Source organism: Medicago sativa, chromosome 2, assembly GCF_051527215.1.
Source record: "Medicago sativa cultivar Bolivia chromosome 2, Bolivia_mono, whole genome shotgun sequence".
In the NCBI taxonomy this organism is placed as follows: domain Eukaryota; kingdom Viridiplantae; phylum Streptophyta; class Magnoliopsida; order Fabales; family Fabaceae; genus Medicago; species Medicago sativa.
Window position 1 is genome coordinate 66,009,483 of NC_140750.1, and position 22,810 is coordinate 66,032,292.

Here is a 22,810-nt window from a genome sequence, read left to right on the forward strand (position 1 = left end):
CATAATAGGACCACTCAAGAAGAGGTCATAATCATAGGCCACAGGTCAAACAGTTACAAGGAAATGGATTTGCTGCAGTTAAAACTGTTTTTTATTTTCTTTCTGCCTAAACCTTCCAATTCTCGTAGGAAATGAGTTATCATACTAAGGAATTTGGTCTATAAGTAAAGTCTAGTCTCATAAAAAAAAAAAAAAAAAAAATCATACAATCAGAAAGTGAATCTATATAAATCTTGACCATCTTTTTTTTTTGCGGACCTTCCATGTATTATGCATTGTCCATACCAACTGAACTAAGTTTACTGGGACAAATCTTGACCATCTATCATAATACTATGTTGGTTAATGCAAATTGGTAAATTTACATTACAAATCGTCGGATCCATCCTAGGCGACTAGGGTGAAATTCACCGTTCATCTAAACATGCACTTAATTTATTTTCAAGCATTGAGATTCAAGCTACTAATTAACAGACAATTTCACATCAGCAAATCAATCATGTTTTTGGATACATACATCTCTTTCTTGACAGATACCCAGATAGCTGGAATATTATTTTTTATTTTTTTTCAAACTTGCTCATCAATACAGAAGTAAGCTGCTGGACATGATAATTGAGTACATGACTCATGAGGAAGAAAATTATATACTCAAGGAGAGTTTGGTCAGAAAATATATTAATAGTTAAGTTGAATATATAGATAAAATATTCTTGACCTTTATACTTTATAGTTTTGTGCCCACACTGGCTTTGATTTAATCAGAAAAGAGTATACCATGGAATGGATGTCATTTTCTTTATTTCGTGGGACCGATAAGACGTGTGTGTGTTTTTTTTTTTTTGTGGTGGTCGGGGTTTGAACCTCAGACCTTACATATATACTGTCTTTACCAACTAAGTTAAACTCAAAAGGACAGACGTATGTTTATATATGTAATCATGTTCTACAATCGAGACTGAAATATAAATGATTTTAGGGTCTCTACAACGGCGTTGCAATTTCGATGGTCATTTTTCTTTACATTTATTCACAATATAAAGGTTTGCAGCATAATCGCAACACATTTTATAATGATGTACTTAAGTATATTTGAGCACTAAGAGGGTCACGCAAATGGACAACAAAAATCGACCTCACTAGCAGCTAAGCTTTCTTTGTGGCTTGAGACTAAGGAAGAAAAGGGACCATTTCTTACTACCATCTAGAGGAATCATTATCCTAATAACCACACAAAAATTAATACCCCTTTTAATTACATTTCCATTCCGAGGAAAGAATACAAATCAACTTTATTAAATTTAGCATCATTTGTGCTTTGTTTTGGAATAGATATCATATATGGATCGATGAATTGCACTATTATTGCTATTGGTATCTTCTTGTGCATCACGCGTTCACACGGCCTAAATGTTTAAACTTGATGGGGAGTTCCGTCATCCGTGTAGCGTCGGGAGCAACAATGAATCAATATTTGAGGATCATAAAAATAAAAAAAAATGATAACAAACCAGCAAAAATTTAAGGCATTATGTATATGAGTGATTAGTCTTATATTTAGTTCAACTTTTTTTTCACTTAATATTGATGAGGGACTATCCTCTCACACTTTTTTTTAAAGTACTAGTCGAGATACCCGTGCTACAGCACGGGTAGCGCGGCTTCGCCGCGCTATATGGCCGCGGCTCCGCCGTGTGTCGCGTCTCGGCTGCGATTGACATAGTGATTTTTTTTGGTCCATGGTGAAAATATGTAAAGTATTTAAAGCATAATAATGTATATATTGATCGGTAGTAATGAAAAATTGTAAAATAATTAAATTTTAATATGAACAAATATATATTAAATTTTAGTATTGACGATATTAAAAAAGCTAATAAATAAAAATAATCATAGTTTTTATTTACTAATATGTTTTAGTGTGAAAAATACTAATAAGCATCCCGTGAAAAATCATAATTAATGTATTATATAATATTGTTATCGTAAAATATATTTCATAAATAAGCATATGCTAACATATTCCCGTAAAAAAATACAGTGAGATATATTTTTGTTAATATATAGTCCATACACTCATATATATTTTATCAATATATATAGTTCTCATTAGATTTCATAAATAAGAATATACTAATATATTCCTGTAAAACAAACATATACTCATATATATTTTTAATAATTTATAGTCCATACACCCACATATACTTTATTAATATATTAATAAAACTTAGGCAGTCGCGGTGTTTAAACAAAGATATTAAAAAAAATATTATTATGTTTTGAAAGATTAAAAATACTAATTAAAACTGATCACTCATTATAGTTACTAAAATGGGTCCCGTGTTACAATTGTACACTCCAACGGGTTTTTTATTGATACATTTAAAAACAATGGAAAAAATTGAAGTATGATTAATCATAGTATATTATAATTTTTTTGTTTTTTTTAGTATTGACGATATTAAAAAAATGAAAATACATTTCACAAATAAACATATACTAACATATTCCCGTATAAAAACATATAGTGAGATATGTTTTTATTAATATATAGTCCATACGCTCATATATATATTTATCAATATATAGTTCCCATTAGATTTCAGAAATAAGAATATACTAATATATTCCCGTAAAACAAACATATACTCACATATATATTTTTATTAATATATAGTTCATACACCCACATATATTTTTTGAATATATTAATAAAAATTAGGCAGTCGCGGTGTTTAAATAGAGATATTAAAAAAATACTAATTAAAACTGATCACTCGTTGTAGTTACTAAAATGGGTCCCGTGTTACAATTGTACACTCCGATGACTTTTTTAGTGATACATTTTCGAAAAAAAAAAACAACGGAAAAAATTGAAGTATGATTAATCATAGTATATTATAATATTGTGCTTGTTTTAGTATTGACGATATTAAAAAAACTAATAAATGAAAATACATTTCATAAATAAATATATACTAACATATTCCCGTAAAAAATTTGTCAAAAAAAAAAATATTCCCGTAAAAAAACATATTGTGAGATATATTTTTTTTAGTATATACTCATTTGTATTAAATAAATATATACTAACATATTCCCGTAAAAAAAAGATAGTGAGATATATTTCTGTTAATATATACTCATTTGTATTTCATCAATGTATAGTTCCCATTAAATTTCAGAAATAAGAATATATTTATATATTCCCATAAAACAAACATATACTCATATATATTTTTATTAATATATGGTCCATACACCCACATATATTTTATTAATATATTAATAAAACTTAGACAATCGCGGTGTTTAATTAGATATATTAAAAAATACTAATTAAAACTGATCACTCGTTGTGTTACTAAAATGGGTCTCGTGTTACAATGATACACTCCAACTGGTTTTTTAGTGATACATTTAAAAAAAACAGAAAAAATTGAAGTATAATTAATCATAGTATATTATAATATTTTTCTTGTTTTAGTATTGATGATATAAAAAAAGCTAATAAATAAAAATAATCATAGATTTTATTTACTAATATGTTTGAGTGTGAAAATATTAATATGCGTCCTGTGAAAAAACATAATTAACGCATTAAATAATAGTGTTATCGTAAAATACAAAATCATATTCTGCTATAACAACAACACTTGTTAGTTTCCTCTAAAAAAAAACTTGTTAGTAAAACCTAATTGAAAATTAGTAGAGAAAATGGAGTTGTAAATAAAGAGAGTTAGTTTCCTCTAAAAAAAACTTGTTAGTAAAACCTAATTGAAAATTAGTAGAGAAAATGGAGTTGTAAATAAAGAGAGAAAATGAAAAAATGAAGAAAGTTGGTAAGAAAAAGATAAGAGAGGAGAGTGAGATTGAGAGAGAAAAGTTTATTATTAAAAAATAAAAGTGAGAGAAAAATTTGTTATTAAATAAATAAAGATGAGAGAGAAAAGATTATTATTATAAATAAAGAAAGATGAGAGAGAAAAGTTTATTATTAAATAAAGAAATGTGAGAAAGTGGGATGAGAGAGAAAAGTTTATTATTATTAAATAAATAAATGTGAGAAAGTGGGTTTTAGTAAAGTGGGTTTTGACAGTGGATTTGACAAAAATAACCTTAAAGTTTTTTTTTTTTTTGAGCAAAAAAATAACCTTAAAGTTGTAAAGGAAAAAGTTTGAAAGAAAATTAGGTATGGGTAGTTAAGTAATTTTGGTAGTGTCTTGTTTTTATATATTGTAAGTAGACTATCCACTCACACTTGAATCCAACAATCTCTCCATCAAGTATGAGTCTCCCATATCCTATATTTGATCGAAATCCTATATTTGATCCAAATACTAGAATTCCACTCCCGCTCTCCCACCAAAGTGAATATGGACTCTTGAAGTGTAATTATGTTCAACCAAAAAATAAAAAATAAAGAGTATGATATGTGTGTGTGTATAAACTAAAGGAGAGAGGGAGGAAAAATAACTATGACCTATTTACACCTAGCTATTTAGCTAATTAAAAAGTGCTTTTCTTCTAAATGAGAATAAACCCTTACTTATTAGATAATTAGTGCTATCACTTTCTCCTCTAAATAATTTTTCAATGAATTTTTTCTTCTATCATATCAAAATATGGTTGGTCTGACTCTGAACAATGAGAGACTAGTCACCTTAAACAAGTTATTAGAGTTGAAATTCTAACACTTATGCATGCAAAAAGAAAACCTTATTAGAAAGAAAAATTGATTGTAAGATTAAAAAAACGAGTTAATATGATATTATTTGAATGATTAAATAATTAATTAAAAAAACGTATGACCCTATAAATTAATCAAATTACCATAACTTTTTAAAAACGAAAATAGTCAAATTAAGTACGACTCCATATTAATTTCAAGTTACATCAAATTAATTAAATGTCGTTTTATTCTTTTTTTAAGAAACTAAATAAAATTGTCAAAAAATTAATTGTACGTGGTGACAAATTCAAGGATTCACGCAACATTAATATACACATAGGACATATATAATATTGTCTTTATCATATAAATAAATTATATACCAATATTTAACTGTAAAACAAAAGAAAAGTGGAGAAAAAATTTTGAGTGGTGGAGTGGTTTTGATAATGAGGAAAAAGATCCATACAATTTTTGACTTGATGCATTTAATTTGATATAGAACATATAGTGGCATCAATCGGTGTATTCCTTTTCAATCTTCATGGATGGAACTTGCTAAAGAAAAGAATATTGGAAATGTCTTCAATATCTTGATTGATGACTTTGAAGCTAGCCAACAAAAAAAACTATGCAAAGATGTTAATATATGGATAATAAAAATAAAAGTAGTCAATTAGCATAAAGTCAAAATTGGCACTGTGTCCGTTATAAGTCCCCTACTCCTTATAAAAACACTGTTTATGTTAGGCTTCACCTGCCTTTGGTAACATGTACTCATGTAGCATGGCATCAATGGAATGAAAAGGAAGGAAAAATAAATTAACTAGAAAGTATGATAATCACATTCCACTTTGGGAAATGTATAATAGAGTGTGTCAATCATTGAATTTGTACTGTGCCGTCCAATTATTTGCAAAAGATATTAAACAGATATATTATAAAAATTTGTCAAAAAAAAAAATGGATAAAACAAGCTGCAGCCAGCATGTCCTCAAATGAAAATGGATTTGATTCAATAATTTTGGTTTTTCATGAGCATTTGATCAGCTGATTATAGTGGCTGCGAACCTCATTGTAGTTAGACATCTTACAATCAAGTGAGTTGGTTAGGAAAGATAGCTCGATTAGGCGTGGAATCTTTAAACGACTCTCTTGCTTGCGTGGAAGGTTATGGTGATGTTGAAAACTTCTAACACTTATTTTTTTTTATTGTGGGGTTTTTTTTTTTTAGTGTTTGGATTGAAATTCTAAATTGGTTAGACATTTTCTAACACTCTAACAAATAATGCTTCTTATCGTGTCAATCAATTTTGTGAACTTTTTCGAATCTTTAGCTTTCAAACGAGAGGTTGCATGTAATTTGGTTTTTTTGTGTTTGGCTATTGTAGGGAGAAAGGAATAATTGTTTGTTTGGGTGAAGGGAATTTGCCATGGTACATGTTGATGAGGTGAAATTACATACTTAGTGGTGATTCAAAGTAAAGTCTTTAAATTTTGGTTTTAAACTCGATCAATAATGAACTAATCCTTTAAAGTGTGGTTAATTTCAGTCATATTTATTTCTATTTTGATTTAGGGTGTTTTTAGTTTTATCAGGTTTTGATGTGGGATTTTGTTTTTGGTAAGGGTGGTCTCTCATTTACTTTAGTTGTTCGGGTTCTTCCTTTGTTTCTTGTTTGATTGTAATTTTGTTTTTTCTCATATTTTTGGCACATCTTGTGCTTAGTTTTTTTTTTAGGGTTGTGCTTAGTTAGTGTGATGATTTTATTTTTTATTTTTTATGATTAGATAGTGTGTTAATATTATTTTGGTTTTTTCAACAAAAAAAAGTCAGATTTATTGAATTTTTGTTGACATCAAAGAAGAATTTTAATGCATGATAATGAGAGTAGTACAATGAGCACTAAGTCCACTTAAACGGAGGAAAGTATAAGAAGTACTCGATCCACACAGAACTGGAAAAAAAATAAGGAACCTAGCTAGTAATGCAAAGAAGATGATTAGTAAACCACTCATAAAACATACAAAATCCCTCATTCTTTTTAGCAAGAAAGCATTTTCAAGAGATGTATGTAATAGCTTCAACAATTTTCTCTACCACCGGACCCTTTGAAGAGAAAATTACTTTGTTCCTAACTTCTCAAATCTTCCAAACAGTTATGTACAAAATAAGAATAAGACTCTTCCAATGATTTTTATTTCAAGTAGATGTCGTGAATAATCAAGGAGAGTAAGAGGATTGTCTGGCAAAATTGTCACCATTCCGATCCAATTGAAAAAATTATACCAGACCAAACTTGCAAAATATCATATTAGTCCTTTAAGTTTTTTAAGTTTCAAATAGGTCTTTTAAGTTGTTAATTTGATACACGTATTTAAAGTTTTTAAGTTTCAAAAAGGTTCTTAAAAGGGTATCGGTGTATTAAATTAACAACTTAAAGGACCAATTTGAAACTTAAAAAACTTAAAGGATTAATTCGATATTTTTGTCAAATTTAAAGGATCAAAAGATGTATTTGGCCTAAAATAAATGATCACTCACCTCAATAAATCTCAGGCACTAAATACACTAAGAGACCACCCATTCACTCAACACTCCCCCTTATTGAGAGATTCCCACGAGTAGAAACCTTTGATGGTGTATAGTTAGCCCAACACCCTACAAACCCCTCTGAGTAGCCACATCCACCACACAAGGAGGGCGAATTTTTTCACATATTGTCAAATAAAGGAATTTATAGTGAATATGTCGAACGTCTCGAGTTCCTATTTCCACCTATCACGGCCTAGTTAAACGGGAGCTCCACAAATAAAATTCCATAATTCAAGATTAATTTTATCCTCTCATGCGAACAATCACCTCCTCCACGAAAGTGCCCAAATCCAAACCCCATCAATCCAAGAGCCCGTCTTATAAATATCACATATTTTTTAGAGAGACATGGTGTACAACCTAGGGAACACTTCAGGAAGTGGTGCCGGTTCTAACAAAGTATCATGCAAAAAGAAGGTTTGTTTCACCGTTGCCTAGAATTTTCTTCACATAATCCAAGAATTGTTGGAACACTAGTTAATTCTAGTGAAGAAAATTGGAAAGAAAAAAAACTATGAAAGAACTAGTGTGTGGGTGTGACTTAAAAATGTCCCACATTGGAGGGTCACCCCAACTAGTAAGTGTTTATATATGGGCAAAGTGACCTCCAAGGGTGTGCCCTTGGGGTACCCAATTTTGTGAACGGGTGAACGCTTACAAAATATATATATCTATATCACGCGCGACGCCGCCGTCGGGCCGGGCTTGGGTCGTGGGTTAAAAAATTATATATATATATTTTTTGTTACTTGAAAATGTTAAATTAATTAATTTAATCATTATCCGTAAGCGCTACGCGTAACAAATAAATTTGTTACGATCTAACCCGATCCAAATCGCGTATCCAGAAACTTTCGGATATATCCAATTAAAAAACAAAACGCGTTTGCTTAAGGATTAAGCAGACTTAATCCCCAAGTCACTCGTTTTTTGTTACAAACTCTCCCTATAAAAGGAGAAGTTCGCCCCACTCATTCTTCACACCGAAAAGAATTTCATTGAGTTGTCGGGAATTCTTTTCTTCTCTTCTCCCTCCAACTTGTGTTAACAAGTTTCTTCTGCTTCTACTCCTTTCTGTCCCTTTCGGTTTCAAATAGAGGGGTTACGTACCGTATCGAGTGGCTTCGATCAATCGATTGAACCATATTTTAAGAATGTTCTTAAGACCATAGTCCCTTTTTCGGTTTAATGTCCCTTCAGAATTAAGAGTGGTCTTAAGTTCATAGTCCCTTCGGAATATAGAGTACTATTAAGATCATAGTCCCTTTTCGTAATACTAATGTCCCGTCGGAATTAAGAATGATCTTAACAGTATATAAATTATTTCAATAATTTTCTATTTGATGAGAAATGGTGGTATCACCATATTTGAGTGGTCGTAGTGCCATATTGATGTTTTGGAGAAGTTAAAATTAGAATGGTGGTAACACCATATTTGAGTGGTCTCAGCACCATAATAGAATGGTAATAATACCATATTAATTTCAGTGGTTTCAATATTAAAGAGTGGTCTTAGTACCATATTTGAAGGTGTAAATCTCGAACGATTTTCTACAGTGCAGTAGTTAATCGAACAGTTGTAGCTGGGCTTGTTTTATCCTGGAGGCGGCGTGGTTGATAGTCTACCTTGCACAACTTTGGGTAGTACCACGAAACGTCTTAAAGAGAGCGACCTGGTCGTGACTCAACCTAGTAACAACTTCGGTAGATAACAGAATTTGGAAATCCAAATTTAACAGTTTGGAAATCCAAAAACAACAAGAATCAATTGTCATGACTTTCCCATTTTTCCTTCCTTATATTCCAAATGTACTTTTACCAAACAGAATGATAATTATGCACTACCCTCATAAATAGGGACCAAGGTGAGTTAATAAGACCTCATATTTGGCCTCTGATATTTCCTTTCAAGATGCATGTTCGCTACTCACCAACTACCACCTCTATTTAGCAAGGAGAGTCAAATGGAAGATTTTCAAATCTTTAACCCCAACCATCCTTTCACTTTAGGGTACTTGTGATTTTTTATATGCAGATGAACCACCCCATAAAAAACGCCTTATGATCCTAACGAATACCTTCCAAACTTTGTTCGGCGTTTTTAAGAAAATTGGGATAGACGCCAAGAAGGAATTAATGAGGACCACTCATCCTCCTCTTAGTTAAAAAAAAACTTGTTCGCAAATCATTGAACCTCTTCTCTAAAACATAGACAATTGGTTTCCACAAAGAGAGACTCCTCAGATCAGCTCCCACCGACACACCAGGATAAATAAATGAGAGACTTTCATCTTTGTATTTAAGGAGCTTAGACATTGTTACAATGAAGGCATGGTAAATATTAATACCAAACAATTTACTTTTGAGAGGAACCTAGACACTCTTACAATGAAGGGAGGATAAACATTGACCTTTAGCCCACATATTAGTTCAAACCATCTTAGTATTTCCTTCATATGCCACAAGTTTTTGGCACATACCTCCCTGATAAATTGAAGTTTTTTGCACATTTCTACCCTACCCACCTTGTAACATTCAAAATACCTTATTGAGATCGTCTTTTTCATGAGATCCACTAACCCCTGTACAACCAAAAGGAATAAGATAGAATTTGAAGGATCACATTGTTTTAGGCTTTTCGAATGTCCACTTGATATGTACTACACAAGCTTCACTAGGATATATAAGAACACACAAGCTTTCAACCAATCATGCATTTTGAAGCAAAACCAAAGCTTACAATCATATTGAGTCATATGTCTTTTCATAGTTAACCTTGATAATCAAATAATCTTTCTTTGATCTCTTTGCCAAGTCCATCACTTCATTAACGACCAACAACACATCCATGAGATATCTTCCTTTGATAAAAGTTGAATGGTTTGTTGAAATAATAGATTCCATCATTGGTGTTAAACGACTGACAATAACTTTGACAACCAAGTTATTTAAACTCCCAAGATGGGAAATTTGACGGAATTCTCTTAAGGAGTGACGATCAAGAACCTTTGAAATAAGAGTGATAAAACAGGAAAAAAATACTTTTTGGATGTAAGTGCTTTGGTGGAATTGGTCAAATATAACATTGACTTTCAGATTCAACTAACATTGACTTTCAGATTCAACAAACCCTAAAATTACTTCAAGAAAGCAAAATTGAACCCAACGGATCTCATATTTTTGTTCCCACTAGATCCATTGTGCACCTCAACTATTTCATTCTCCAAATATCCTTTGAGATATCAAAGTTTAAGTCTCCTTAACCATAGAAACTTGATCCCATCTAATTTAGGTCTCTCCCAGCTGACATTAGAATAAAGCTCAGAAAAAATATTTGAAGACCTCTTTTCTTATTGTCGATGGGTGTTTAAGCCAGAGATTTTCCACCTTTAGGGTGTGTTTGTTTCAACAGATAGAGGGAGGAAAGATTGTGAAGGGAGAGAAAGAACCTGGAAAGGAAAGGTTTCCATTGTTTGGAGAAACATAAAAAGGCATAGGAAAGAAGAATATTGATGGGACCCACACTAAAATTGTTTCCACGCTGATTTGTGCAGAAAGGGAGTGGAAAGCCCATTCTTAAGTTAAAAAGTCACAAATACCCTTGCATTCAAATTTGATTCCAACGTTTTTTTTTTTGTAATGTAAGTGGCATTTTTCTTTTTGTGTCACGTTTTCATCATTTTTTTGTTACCACCATTTCTATGTTCTATATTTTGTATTTTTATTTTGACATTATATTATGAATATTTTTTTCTTAGGGATATTATAAATATTAATATAAGTAATACATATCAATATAATATATGGATAGTTATGTAATTTACTAACTCAAACTTTTTTTATCTTTAATTTTTTATCTTTCTTTCCTTAATCTTTCTCTTATACCAAACAACTAATAAAATCATCTCACTTTCTATTCTCATTCCTTCCTTTCACAATCTTTCCTATTACTTTCTTTCCTCAAACTTTCTTTGATCAACCAAACATACCCTTAGAGCCAAGATAATGTTAGTTGCCTTTCTAGTCTTGATACACACATGAAATAGATTGGATTATCATCTCCCTCGTTGATTTGATTTAATCATGAAATAGATTGGATTATGATCTCCCTCGTTGATTTGATTTAATCTTACTCTTTGAAAATCCACAATATTATTACTCTCCATATGCATCTACATGTACAGTAAATACTTTTTTTTCCAATAGGATACCTCTTCCTCCATGAGACCCTTTATCTTCACATTTTAAACCTAGGCACGTAAATTCTTTCAAGAGCAATTTGATTTTTCCTTCCAAATCTTCATAACCTCAACATTCCAATTTTTAATGTCTACCTTCAATGATTTTAGTTTCTCTTTTATGTCTACTAAGGGCATAAAGACTCGAACCACACTACTTGGTCAGCAAAGAATGTGAGGTAAAAACTCGATCCAAGCGGCTCATACATCTCATGTTAAGTTGGGTCCACGTAAATTTTCTCCCCAATAAAGGAAGTTCAACCAACTTCCTTGACTCGATGAGAGGGTTAAATGTATGGATATCATTCGACAGGCCCACTAGGGGATTCCTACCTCTCATTCCCCATCTTTCTTATAGCATTAAATTCGATCACCATACACCATAAGTTGAATGCCCAAGTTTGTTTCATCGAGATGACATCATACCGCAACCTCTTCTTAGCAGCAACGTCACATGTTGCATAATCATTAACCACCTGACATATTTTCTGCATTGATCCCCATTCCACAACTACACATATAAATTATCTACGTTTAAAATGGTTTAGAAGCTTCCCTTTAGAACTCTTCCAAACATATAGGATGCCCCCACTTCTCCCCACCGCTAAACAAACCCCCAATTATATCCATATCAATCCCAGAATTGAGCACAAAACTTTCCATCTAAAGTCTCTTTCTTAATTTTTTGTAAGGCTAAGAAATCAACCATATAACTTTTTAATAAATTTCAAATTCTCCTTCTCTTCACCCCAGCCCTCCGCCTCTGATATTTAGAGTACAAATTATCATTGATCAACCTCTTGAAAACTTTAATGGAATCAGATTCCCTTTTTTGATTGAGGACATTCATTGATTGCCCTAACCATGTCCCCACATTTAAAGAAAGATAGAAAATTTGTAAAATTCTTCAAACCCGTACAAACCATGCCTTCTTTTGCCTCCTTCCTTGCACAAACTTTATCCTTTTTCTCACATGTGAGGTATGAAGTTGTAGATTTATCCAGTAGGATTCACGTAGCTATACCACATCTTAATATGTAAGTCTCTTGACTAATTGATTTTCGTCCTCGAACTTTTGTGATATGGACTTAAGAGGCAAGTCTTCGGCCTAAACTGAACTCCCTCTCCTTGAAAAGTCCTTTACTCCCCCCCCCCCCCCCCCCCCCCCCCCCCACTTATTGAATAAATAGTATGTCTTAGGCCCAAATGACTTTAAACTCCTTCAGCCCACTTTGACAGGCACATGAGAGTTGCCATGTGGCTTGGTACAGAGTGCACCAACAAGACACGCCAACCTGGCACTCCTCTACCTTTTGTAATTGTACTTTGTGACTTGCATTCCCGCATACTTTATCTTTAATCACTGAAATCGTCACCTCTACCCTTACTTCTTTTAACCCATTTTCCACAACCCTAGATCCAAGAGAAAAGTTTTTGTTTGATATGAAATGTCATCCACACCCTTCATCAACGCCGACCGAAAACTACGCTTTTATTTCTCCCTCCTCGATTACAATGGATTTTGACAAAGATGTACCACAAACCCCTTCCATTTGACCTTTGAGTAGACAATTTAATTTACCATATAGTCTAGGTCATTGCCCACTTACTCCTCACCATTGCTCTCCTCCGACCACCTCTACTCCACCACAACTTTTTGGAAACCGACCGAGGATGTAACACCAACATTAAGTGAACTAGAGTTGCCTCCATCTCTTTTCAATTTGATATCGTTGAAACGCTCCTCCACCAATCTAACGATGAAAGACATTGTTATTGGCACTCTAGCAACATAAATCCCTTGATTAGTTCACAGGTTACCTACAAGTACTTCAATGGTCAATAAAAAAATTATACATTTCTATAGTAGAGACCAGATTGGGTCCCGACCTGCTTAAAACATAAATCATGTAATAATACAATGATAATGATAAATATTTATGGAATGAGGGAGTAGGTGGCAGTGGGTTGGATGCAAAGAAAAAGAATTAGTGAACAAGGAAGTTCTTAGTTTTCCCAAGCATGACTCAATGTGCCCAACAAACAACTAAGCTTTTTAGTTGGGATTTAGCTGTATACCGCATTTTGTGCATAAAAATTGGTCTATGCTAGACAAGAGATTAGATAGATATGATGATACGTGGAATGGAAACTGATTCTCCTCTATTGTGTTGATCAAATTAAAATTATTAAATTCATTATATATAAGCATTCTTGTGGTCTCCATCAATGCCAAGTGAGCTTCATGGCCCATTTGCCAGTTATTATTAGACCCAGCCTTTGTGAACGTTGTTTTTCTGACCAGCTCCAGCTCCAAAACGTGCCAAACAAGATTAATCAATAAATAAAGATCCAATTGACTCATTAATTATGCCAAAGGAATCCTCAAACGTTCATTTTATTTATTTTTAATGAATCAAACGTTCGAATTTCAAATTTGTGTTTCACGCACTAGAAAATTGACCAAATTCCAAGTACTCACAAGCTAGCAAACACGTATACCGGTCAAAAAAATTGCCACTTTATATTACTACTAGTACACACACCCACTTTACATATATTAATTCAATTCAAAATCAACAATCTCATTACCAAGTCTTCAATTTGGTCAAGCATTCAAAAAACCCAAAAACAATTTCATCATTCATGAACCTTCCTCATTCATTTTATTTAACCCATCTTTTCATATAAAATCTCAAACTCCAAAACTCTATTCCAAACCCAAAAAACACAACATAAAAACACAAACTTGTTCTATTTTTGTTTCTTGTTTTAGCTTGAGAAGAAAAAAATGCAAGACACCCAACATCATCAACCACAACAACAACAAACAAAAGAAAGTACACAACTTCCACCAAAGATGTCTATGTCTCAACGGTTCAGACCGGCTTGCACGTGTTTGAACAAACCCGGTTCGGTTCGTTGTGCTCGTCATGGGTATGTAGTACCAGGAGAAAGGTTGAAGAAGCGTTTGGCGAGTAAAGAGATTTTGAGAAGAGCTTTAACACCACCACCAAAACGTTTAGGACTTAGATGGTTGAATTTCAAACCAACACCTAGTAGACTCTCTATCATGTCTATGGCTTCATGATTTTTATCTGTCATAGTTCTTGTTTTTTTTGTTTTTTTTTTTTTGTTTGGATGATTGTACAAGTTTAACTATCCAATTAAATTAGATGATGCTATATATATTTATGGTTTATAAAGTTTCATTTTTTTCAAATGGGTAATCTAGTTTTGACTTTTGATAATATATGTGTTCATTTTCTGGGTAGTTCAGAATGAGGATTTTGAACATGATTTTGTCTTTTTCTTGGTTTGATTCAATTGGTAATGTTTTAAGTTAGATGAAGTTGGTAATTATTGCTAATATGATGATGTTGCAAATTGAAATGGGTTTTTAATTTTAGGAGGATTTGATTTTGAATACTTCAATTAGGTTAGATTTGTTCTGTTCTGTTCTGTTCTGTTCTTCTTTACTTGGGCTATAATTTCCTTTAATCAAAGGGTAAGAAAGCATATGATGATAGGAGATGTTCTTTTTCAGATTATTGTTACCATATCATAGCAAGTACTTTTAAGGCTATGACACTGAAACTACCTACAAATGAATGAACATGTTCAAAGTATTGATTATCCAAGATTTGTATGCACATCATGCATATATACATTCTTGGAAATCTTAGATGTTTCTAATCTGTATCTGTATTGGAATGGAGCTGTTTAGACATAACTTTATCGTTATATTTTGGCTCTGTTTGGTAAACCCAAAAAAAGAGCTTTTAGCTCTTAGCTTTTAGCTTATAAGCTCATTTGACAAAAAAAGCTCTGATTGGTAACACTTTAGCTCTGTTTGGTACAACGAGCTTATAGCTTATTTCAGGAACTTATAAGCTATTTTTCAGAAGCTACTTCAAGTAGCTTTTGAGCTTATAGCTTTTAGCTTTTCATTTTTTCTTCCATATTTACCCTTATTATTCAAAGCAAAAGCTATCAGCTAATTTTACCAAACACTTCAACTAGCTTATCAGCTAAAAGCTATCAGCTAGCTTATCAGCTATCAGCTAATTTTACCAAACAGAGCCTTTGTTTCTTCTTAAGGCACTTGATCAATAATTTTTAGCTATATCTTCATACTACTTGATTTGGGCATAACCTTAAGGGGGAAGATCCTTGACTCTTATGTCCTAGACCATGCTCGTCAACTGATAAAGAAGATAGAATCAGTTGTAACATTTTGGTGAGTAAGGGGGGTAATGTTATTGTTATGGACTGGGTCTAAGCTCAATCCATCAGAAACCTAACCCAATATGTATGTATGGTCGAGTCAGAGGACAAAACTTCCTCAAAAAGCCAATAACGGCGGCCAAGACAGAGGCGGAGACAAGGGCAAGAATCAAGGATACTCATCGTACATCTAAGAAGTAATGGATTATAATTTGATTGCCTCCGCACTAAATATTCCACGGTTGACTATAGGAAACATAACGTTCATTAGTAATGGAAATGCAATTTCCTTCATAAAAGGCTCATCTTGGGATGAGAAATAAAATCGCAGTTTGAGTATAGATACAGGTGCGAGTAATTACACTTAAAAGTAAGCATGTATGGGCGTGGATGGATAGGTACTTTAATACCCACACAACTCTGCACCTGCATTGCTATACATATAGATACAGTGGACCAAAAGTATGAACTACTTAACATATTAAATCTGATATCTCCCATCACCACCGCTGCATACTATTCACCATCTCTTTACGATGCCAATTAAAATTAAACTTCACACAACCTCCCCAATATACTGTACTAACTTCCCAACTACTATCTTCATAGTTTTAGGCAGCCTCGGTATTTGATGCATGAGAAAACATCGAACACTCAATTCAACTACTTCATACATCAATAAACTTTAGTTATATACGTTATCCGGTCACTATTATAAGCAAAAAAATCAGTTTTTTAGTTCATTGAATAACTAATGTATCTAGTCTATAGTATTGACATGGTACATCAATTATTCAATAAACCTAAAAATAAGTCTTTGCTTATGATAATGATCGAAGGATATGTGGGGATCAAATTACACATGTAAATCATGCGTAATAACTCAATTTTATAATACCTGCTTAATTTACTTTAATGTGAGTATCTATTCATAAGCTGCCTAACTCACAAATACTAGTCATCTTTGAAATACTCTCAACTACTTCATCTCATATTTTCTCCACCTTTATACCCAAGTACAGAAAAAATAATATTGAAATAGTATGAAATTTTTCAGTCAAATATATATTTTAGAGAACTCTCTCCTGTTGTTCCTATTTTATTATTAAAATTCGCTAAACAACTCTTATAAGAGATGCTCTTAGGAGCAACGATTTCATAAGCCAAGCAGCCAATTGAGAAATTCTCATCATTTGTGGGAAGTGTATGAACCACCATCTAACTCGGTCATCTCTGATTACATATATATACACAATTTTGACCTGTTTGACAGAATGAATCCTGTCTCGACTGCATTGTAATACATGCAAGAAGGCAAGTTCAAAAATATATAGTCTATCTATAAATTTTATGAACAATTACATTGTGTAATGGCTACAGGAGAGTTGATAATGTTGCCTAACATACATGAATTTCTTAGGGATACAACATATACACATATACAATCAGCTTCGATATTCTGCATTACAAATCTATGTCCAAACCAAATTAAGGTCCAGCGCACCGTGAACTTCATTCCATTATAATAATCTTTTCTATCACATATCTCTTCTTTTCACTCCTGGTAAATATATGAAAAGATTTAAAAAAAAATAAAAAAGGATCCATAATATAAATGCTTTTTAACCAAACTTAGCAAATATCCATTGATCACAAAACCAGAAGCCACATACCTCAGATGTAGTGGATTTCGCTTCTATAGACTCTGAAGAGCTTCTTGCTTCTGATTTTTCATTTGAATATCTATTGATCACAAAAATCCATGTTAGAACCACTGCAGAGATATACAAAGGAGCATACAGTTTATTTGGACATATGCATAAACACTTGTGTCGTGTAACTGTTTGGAAAAGTTAACAAAAATAGTTTATAGTATGTTTGTAAGCTTTTTTAGACTTATTTCAATAGACTACACATGATAGCTTACGAAAACAACTTACTGCATATCTAAAAACAATCTAATCACATTCTATCTTTGAGTATGAAAATAGCTTATAGATAAGTGTTTATCATATAAGCACTTGATCAATTAGTGTAGGTTAGAGTCGTATGCATAAACACTTGTGTTTTGTGATTGTTTGGTAAAGTTTACAAAAATAGCTTATAGTATGTTCGTAATCTGTTATCAACTTATTTCAATAGACTACACATGATAGCTTATGAAAACAACTTAGTGTACACATAAAAACAACTTAACCACGTTCTATCTTTGAGTATGAAAATACCATATAGATAAGTGTTTATCATGTAAACACTTAATCAATTAGTGTAGGTTAGAGCCATACTATGCATTTTCACACATTCACTTGCATTTCACTATACAATTTCTCCTAGATGGAAAATTCTATGCAGCAATTCAAAATAATCCAGATAAACTTACGTTGAAAGTATGGTCACCCAAATAAGCTCTATCATATCTACCCAAAGAAGTCTTTGCTCAACTGGTATTACACCGTAAGTTATTAGATGAGCAAATGGCCACAACTTCCATCCTGCCTGTATAAGAAAATTTAAGGAAACATAAATAACAAGAAGTTGCAAGATAATGTTACCACCACTGGTTCTCAGAAAAATAATAACTGTTTCCATGCAACAAATAAATGGTAATAGCCAGAAGGTTCTCTTACAGTCAACATGGGGAAAAATGTTGCCTTCAATTCATTGAAAATATTGATTGGAGAATCAAAACGCAGGATCCCCACAACTGTATAGTAAATGCTGTTCCAAACTGCCGACCATGCAGTTTGATCGAAGGCAACTTTGACAGGAACTACCCACCATCCTTTGTAAGGAAATAGCTCCTGGATAAATGAGAGACCACTTGATTAGCATATCTCCATAAGTCAGACAATTCAAGAACAATGCAAGAAAGGAAAAGAACATTGTTCATATGGTCTACCTCACAAAACTGGTAATAGTAATGAGAAAGAGAGCCATGTAGAGCAAATCCAACAAGCCCTGATCTGAACATCCGTGCACGATCAAACTCGAAAAGAGGCTTTCCTTCGAAGCACTGCAATAATCAGGAGAGCTTAAGCCACAGTGCATGATAAAAATTGTCCATTCAACTAACCGAGACTCAGCTGTGTATGAAATGAAATACATAGAAACTCACCTGTGCAATCCAGTCTCCTACGGAATAAACAACCCCACTAATCACCATCTTGGCAAAAACCGGATTTGTCTTAAGAGCTTCCTCATAAGCTAACCAGTTGTGTAGAGGTGCATATCTTACTATCTCATAGATTGTCCATCCCTACATAGCACCAAGAAACACAAATCCTAGCAGATAAGGAAAAATTCAAGATAATCAAATTTGACTGGAGCTAATCTAAATTAGCAACTGGAGCACGTTTAAATTAGCTTATTTGGAATAAACACATAACTTAGACCAACTTTAAATTAGCAGGACTCTTTCTACAAGACGAAGAACTATACTTTTTCTTGGTAAAACCCTCCCTGCATGCAAATGTATAGACTAATTCTTCTAGACAACTAAGATTCATTAAAGAGATCAGTCTCTCTCCAAACAAATATTTTTCCATACGCATTGGCCAAGGGATCGATCAACTCAAGTATCTACCACTCGCGTCACACCAAGTTGGTAACTATGACCTAATTTTGATGAGAAGTTTACTTGATCCAAGCTAGAAATCGACACAAACTTGGCCATAATCACTATACCGTTTGGATTGGCTTAGTTTTTAGCGTATGCAAAACTGGTTATGCAAATAAATAAGCTTTTATGTATTATTCATAAGCTTGTCGAGGTAGTTTATGGAAAAACAGCTTATAAAATACAATTTTCATTAGCATGAACTTAAGAATTAACATAAAAAATTATGCTGTCATAAAATAAAATAAAAACATAAAGTAAAGGATTATTTATTTGCATAAACTATGTTTCATAAGCTGAAAAATAAGTCAATCCAAACCCGGCCTAGTCTATAAAATTGCAAATTTTGTATCAAAATTTCCACAGTACAACCAAATTTAATCATTTCCAAATCCAAAGAATCACACACACACACACATACATAATTTCAGATAAGCATGATTGAGTTGTTGTTGTAAACTTACATGCCAATAATCACTATCAATAGTAAGAAGCTTCGTAAGAGCAAAAGTACCAGCAACAAGAACAATACTAGCATTAATACTTCTATCTAGAAGCTTCTCCACATTCTCCACATTCTCTTCATTCTCATTCCCAACCAAACCCGAAGCACTCGAAAAACCTTCCAACGATAACAAACCTTCATTCGCTCCAAATCCATTCACTTGCGTCGTCATCGTCGTCGCTAATTCACCATCTCCACCTTCCATTTCCACACGGCTCACTATCAAACCTTCTTGCTGGTCGGTAATATCGTTGCTCTGTACTGCTATTACGTCGAACTCCTCCGTTGATACTTTCGTCGCTACCGCTGCACGTTTTGTGAAATTCGGATTAGTGGAGAATCTTGATACTGGAAAGTTTTGTGGCTTGGAAATGGATTTTGATTTTGGTTTGGAAATTGAAGGGAGGAAAGTGTGGTGAGGTACGGTGCTGTGAACGGAAGCCATTGAAGTGAATTGGTGAGTTCTAGCTTCCCGAGTTCTTCGAGTTGGGTGAGCTTACATAGAAACGCGTTGGTTCGTTTATAGCGGTTTTGTGATCTTGTGTGTCGCGTCCTATGACTTTTTGTGTGGCTCCAGAGAGATGATGTAGCGGGCGTTCATATTTAAACCGACCTAGATTAAAAAGTTTTTTTTTTTTTTTTTTTAAGGATTAGTAAGTTAAATTAATCTGATTTTTTTTTTCTACTGAAATTAATCAGATTAAAACGTCAAATCATATAAAAAATTGATAAATAGCAGAAAATTGAGTTTTTTTTGTTAATCCTAAAGTTTTTAGAGAAAATGATTCTAACAATTCAAAATTTGATCAAAGTAAATAAAGTTTATCCAATAATTATTCTCATGAAATATGTTTGAATGTTTTTTTTTTTAAATTACTTGAATTGGATCGAATTTTGGACTTTTTTAAAGCTGGATCAAATCAAATATGCATATTATTAGTATGATATATTAAGATCTCACGTTGTGATGTATGTGAGTTTTAGATGATGTTTATAATTCAGGAAAAAAAAACAAGTTTAGTATTATTTTTTTTAGGTGATTAATGTACTATTTGTTAGGTTTTTTCTAAAGCCTTTGTTTTGGAGTTTGGAGTGGAGGGAAAAGTGAGTTTAGGATGTGGGAAATATTGGGGGGAAATGAGAAATATTTCATATCTTTTGAAAAAGTATGATAATTTAATATTTGTGAATTATATATTTAAAATTTTAAAAATAGTACGACAACATAGAGTTAAATATGTTTTTGGTCCCTATAAACATATCAACTTTTCGTTCTAATCTCTCTAAAATTTTCCTTCAACTTTTAGTCCTTATAAAATTTTAATCTTTTACTTTTAGTCCCTATTTTTAAGTAAATTTTTGTATTTTTTAATGAAATTAAGCAGAAATGTATAGAATATTGTAAAAGTAACTCAAAAAAAAACAATTAGAATTTTTAACCAAACATAAACTAAATATGAATTTTTTACAGACAAAAATATAAAAATTCATGTTTTGGTAAAAATTTCTAATTCTTTTTGGAAGAGATCCTTATAATATTATATATTTTCTGTGAAATTTTATTCAAAAATATGAATTCTACATATGAGTTTACTTTATAGGAGGGACCAAAAGTGAAGATGAATAATTTTTTGAGGACTAAAAGTTGAAGAAATTTTTTAAAGGGACTAAAACGAAAAATTGACATATTTTTAGGGATCAAAAACATATTTAAGCCTTAAATTTAAAAAATTCATATAAACTCTCAGAAATTTCCCCAAAACCCTCCTTCAAACTAATTTTTGAGTTCCCTCAAATAATAAGAATTTTGTATTACGAAGAAAAATTAATCTCTCAAAACCCTCCTCTCTCAACATCATTTATATCTTCTACCGGCTTTTTCCTTTTTTTTTCTCCAAAGTTCTCTCTTCCTTTCATCTCCAAATTCGCAAACAAAATTCAAGTGTTTTATTAATATCTTAAAGAAGTTTACTTTTCTCCAAAGTTCTCCCTTCCATTCATCTCCAAATTCGCAAACAAAACAAAGTTCAAGTGTTTTATTAATATCTTAAAGAAGTTTACTGGGGAGAATTGTTTTATTGCTCCACCTTCATTTATATCTTCTACCGGCTTTTTCCTTTTTTTTTCTCCAAAGTTCTCCCTTCCATTCATCTCCAAATTCGCAAATAAAATTCAAGTGTTTTATTAATATCTTAAAGAAGTTTACTTTTCTCCAAAGTTCTCCCTTCCATTCATCTCCAAATTCGCAAACAAAACAAAGTTCAAGTGTTTTATTAATATCTTAAAGAAGTTTACTGGGGAGAATTGTTTTATTAATATCTTAAAGAAGTTTACTGGGGAGTCATTAATGCATTACTGGGGAGAATTGAATCGAACTTGAGACCTCGAGGAGGAGCACGCTCCCAGGTCCCAAGCCAATACCACCAAGCCAAGTAATTTAAATTAATATTTTTTTTTTACTTTTATATATATATATATATATATATATATATATATATAATATTGGTATAACTATTTTATATTTTTCAAACATAATCGATCATTGTTATTCCACACCGTTTTTTATTTTGAAGGAAGGAACACATCGTTAATTGTTTATAATATATTACATGTTATATTTGGATCAAACATGTTATTTTATTCGTATCTTTATAATTTATATTAATCAATAAAAAATTACAAGTGTGTGATTATGATATTAAAAATACTGATTTAGATTAAACAGTGTGTAAAAAAAAAAACCTATATAAAATTGGATTGGATGAAATTTTTTTAATGAAGCATCCAAACAAATCGAAATGATTTTTTATCTTTAAATCTGATGATGTTTTGTCAGGTTTGTCTAATGTCAATCCAAACAACTCTAATTTTGGGTTTGACTTATGATGGGATTGGTTGTTCTGTGGGGGAGGTGTAGCTTGATACGGTGAGACGCCCTACATGTGAGTTTATG

General features: G+C 32.2%; 2 protein-coding genes across 2 annotated transcripts; one reads left to right on the plus strand and one right to left on the minus strand.

Moving 5' to 3' along the window:
- Positions 1-13,885: 13,885 nt before the first annotated feature.
- Positions 13,886-14,715, plus strand: LOC146949823 (uncharacterized). The gene has a single exon (XM_085745854.1). It carries the CDS (start codon positions 14,301-14,303, stop codon positions 14,598-14,600), a length of 300 nt encoding a protein of 99 aa, XP_085601980.1. The 5' UTR covers positions 13,886-14,300; the 3' UTR covers positions 14,601-14,715.
- A 2,340-nt stretch (positions 14,716-17,055) lies between these two features.
- Positions 17,056-20,349, minus strand: LOC146949824 (Peroxisomal membrane 22 kDa (Mpv17/PMP22) family protein). Its single transcript, XM_085745853.1, has 7 exons — positions 19,817-20,349; positions 18,852-18,992; positions 18,636-18,749; positions 18,364-18,537; positions 18,117-18,232; positions 17,410-17,479; positions 17,056-17,297 (listed from the first exon to the last, which is right to left on the minus strand). Exons 1-7 carry the CDS (start codon positions 20,300-20,302, stop codon positions 17,292-17,294), a joined length of 1,107 nt encoding a protein of 368 aa, XP_085601979.1. The 5' UTR covers positions 20,303-20,349; the 3' UTR covers positions 17,056-17,291.
- Between the last annotated feature and the right edge of the window lie 2,461 nt (positions 20,350-22,810).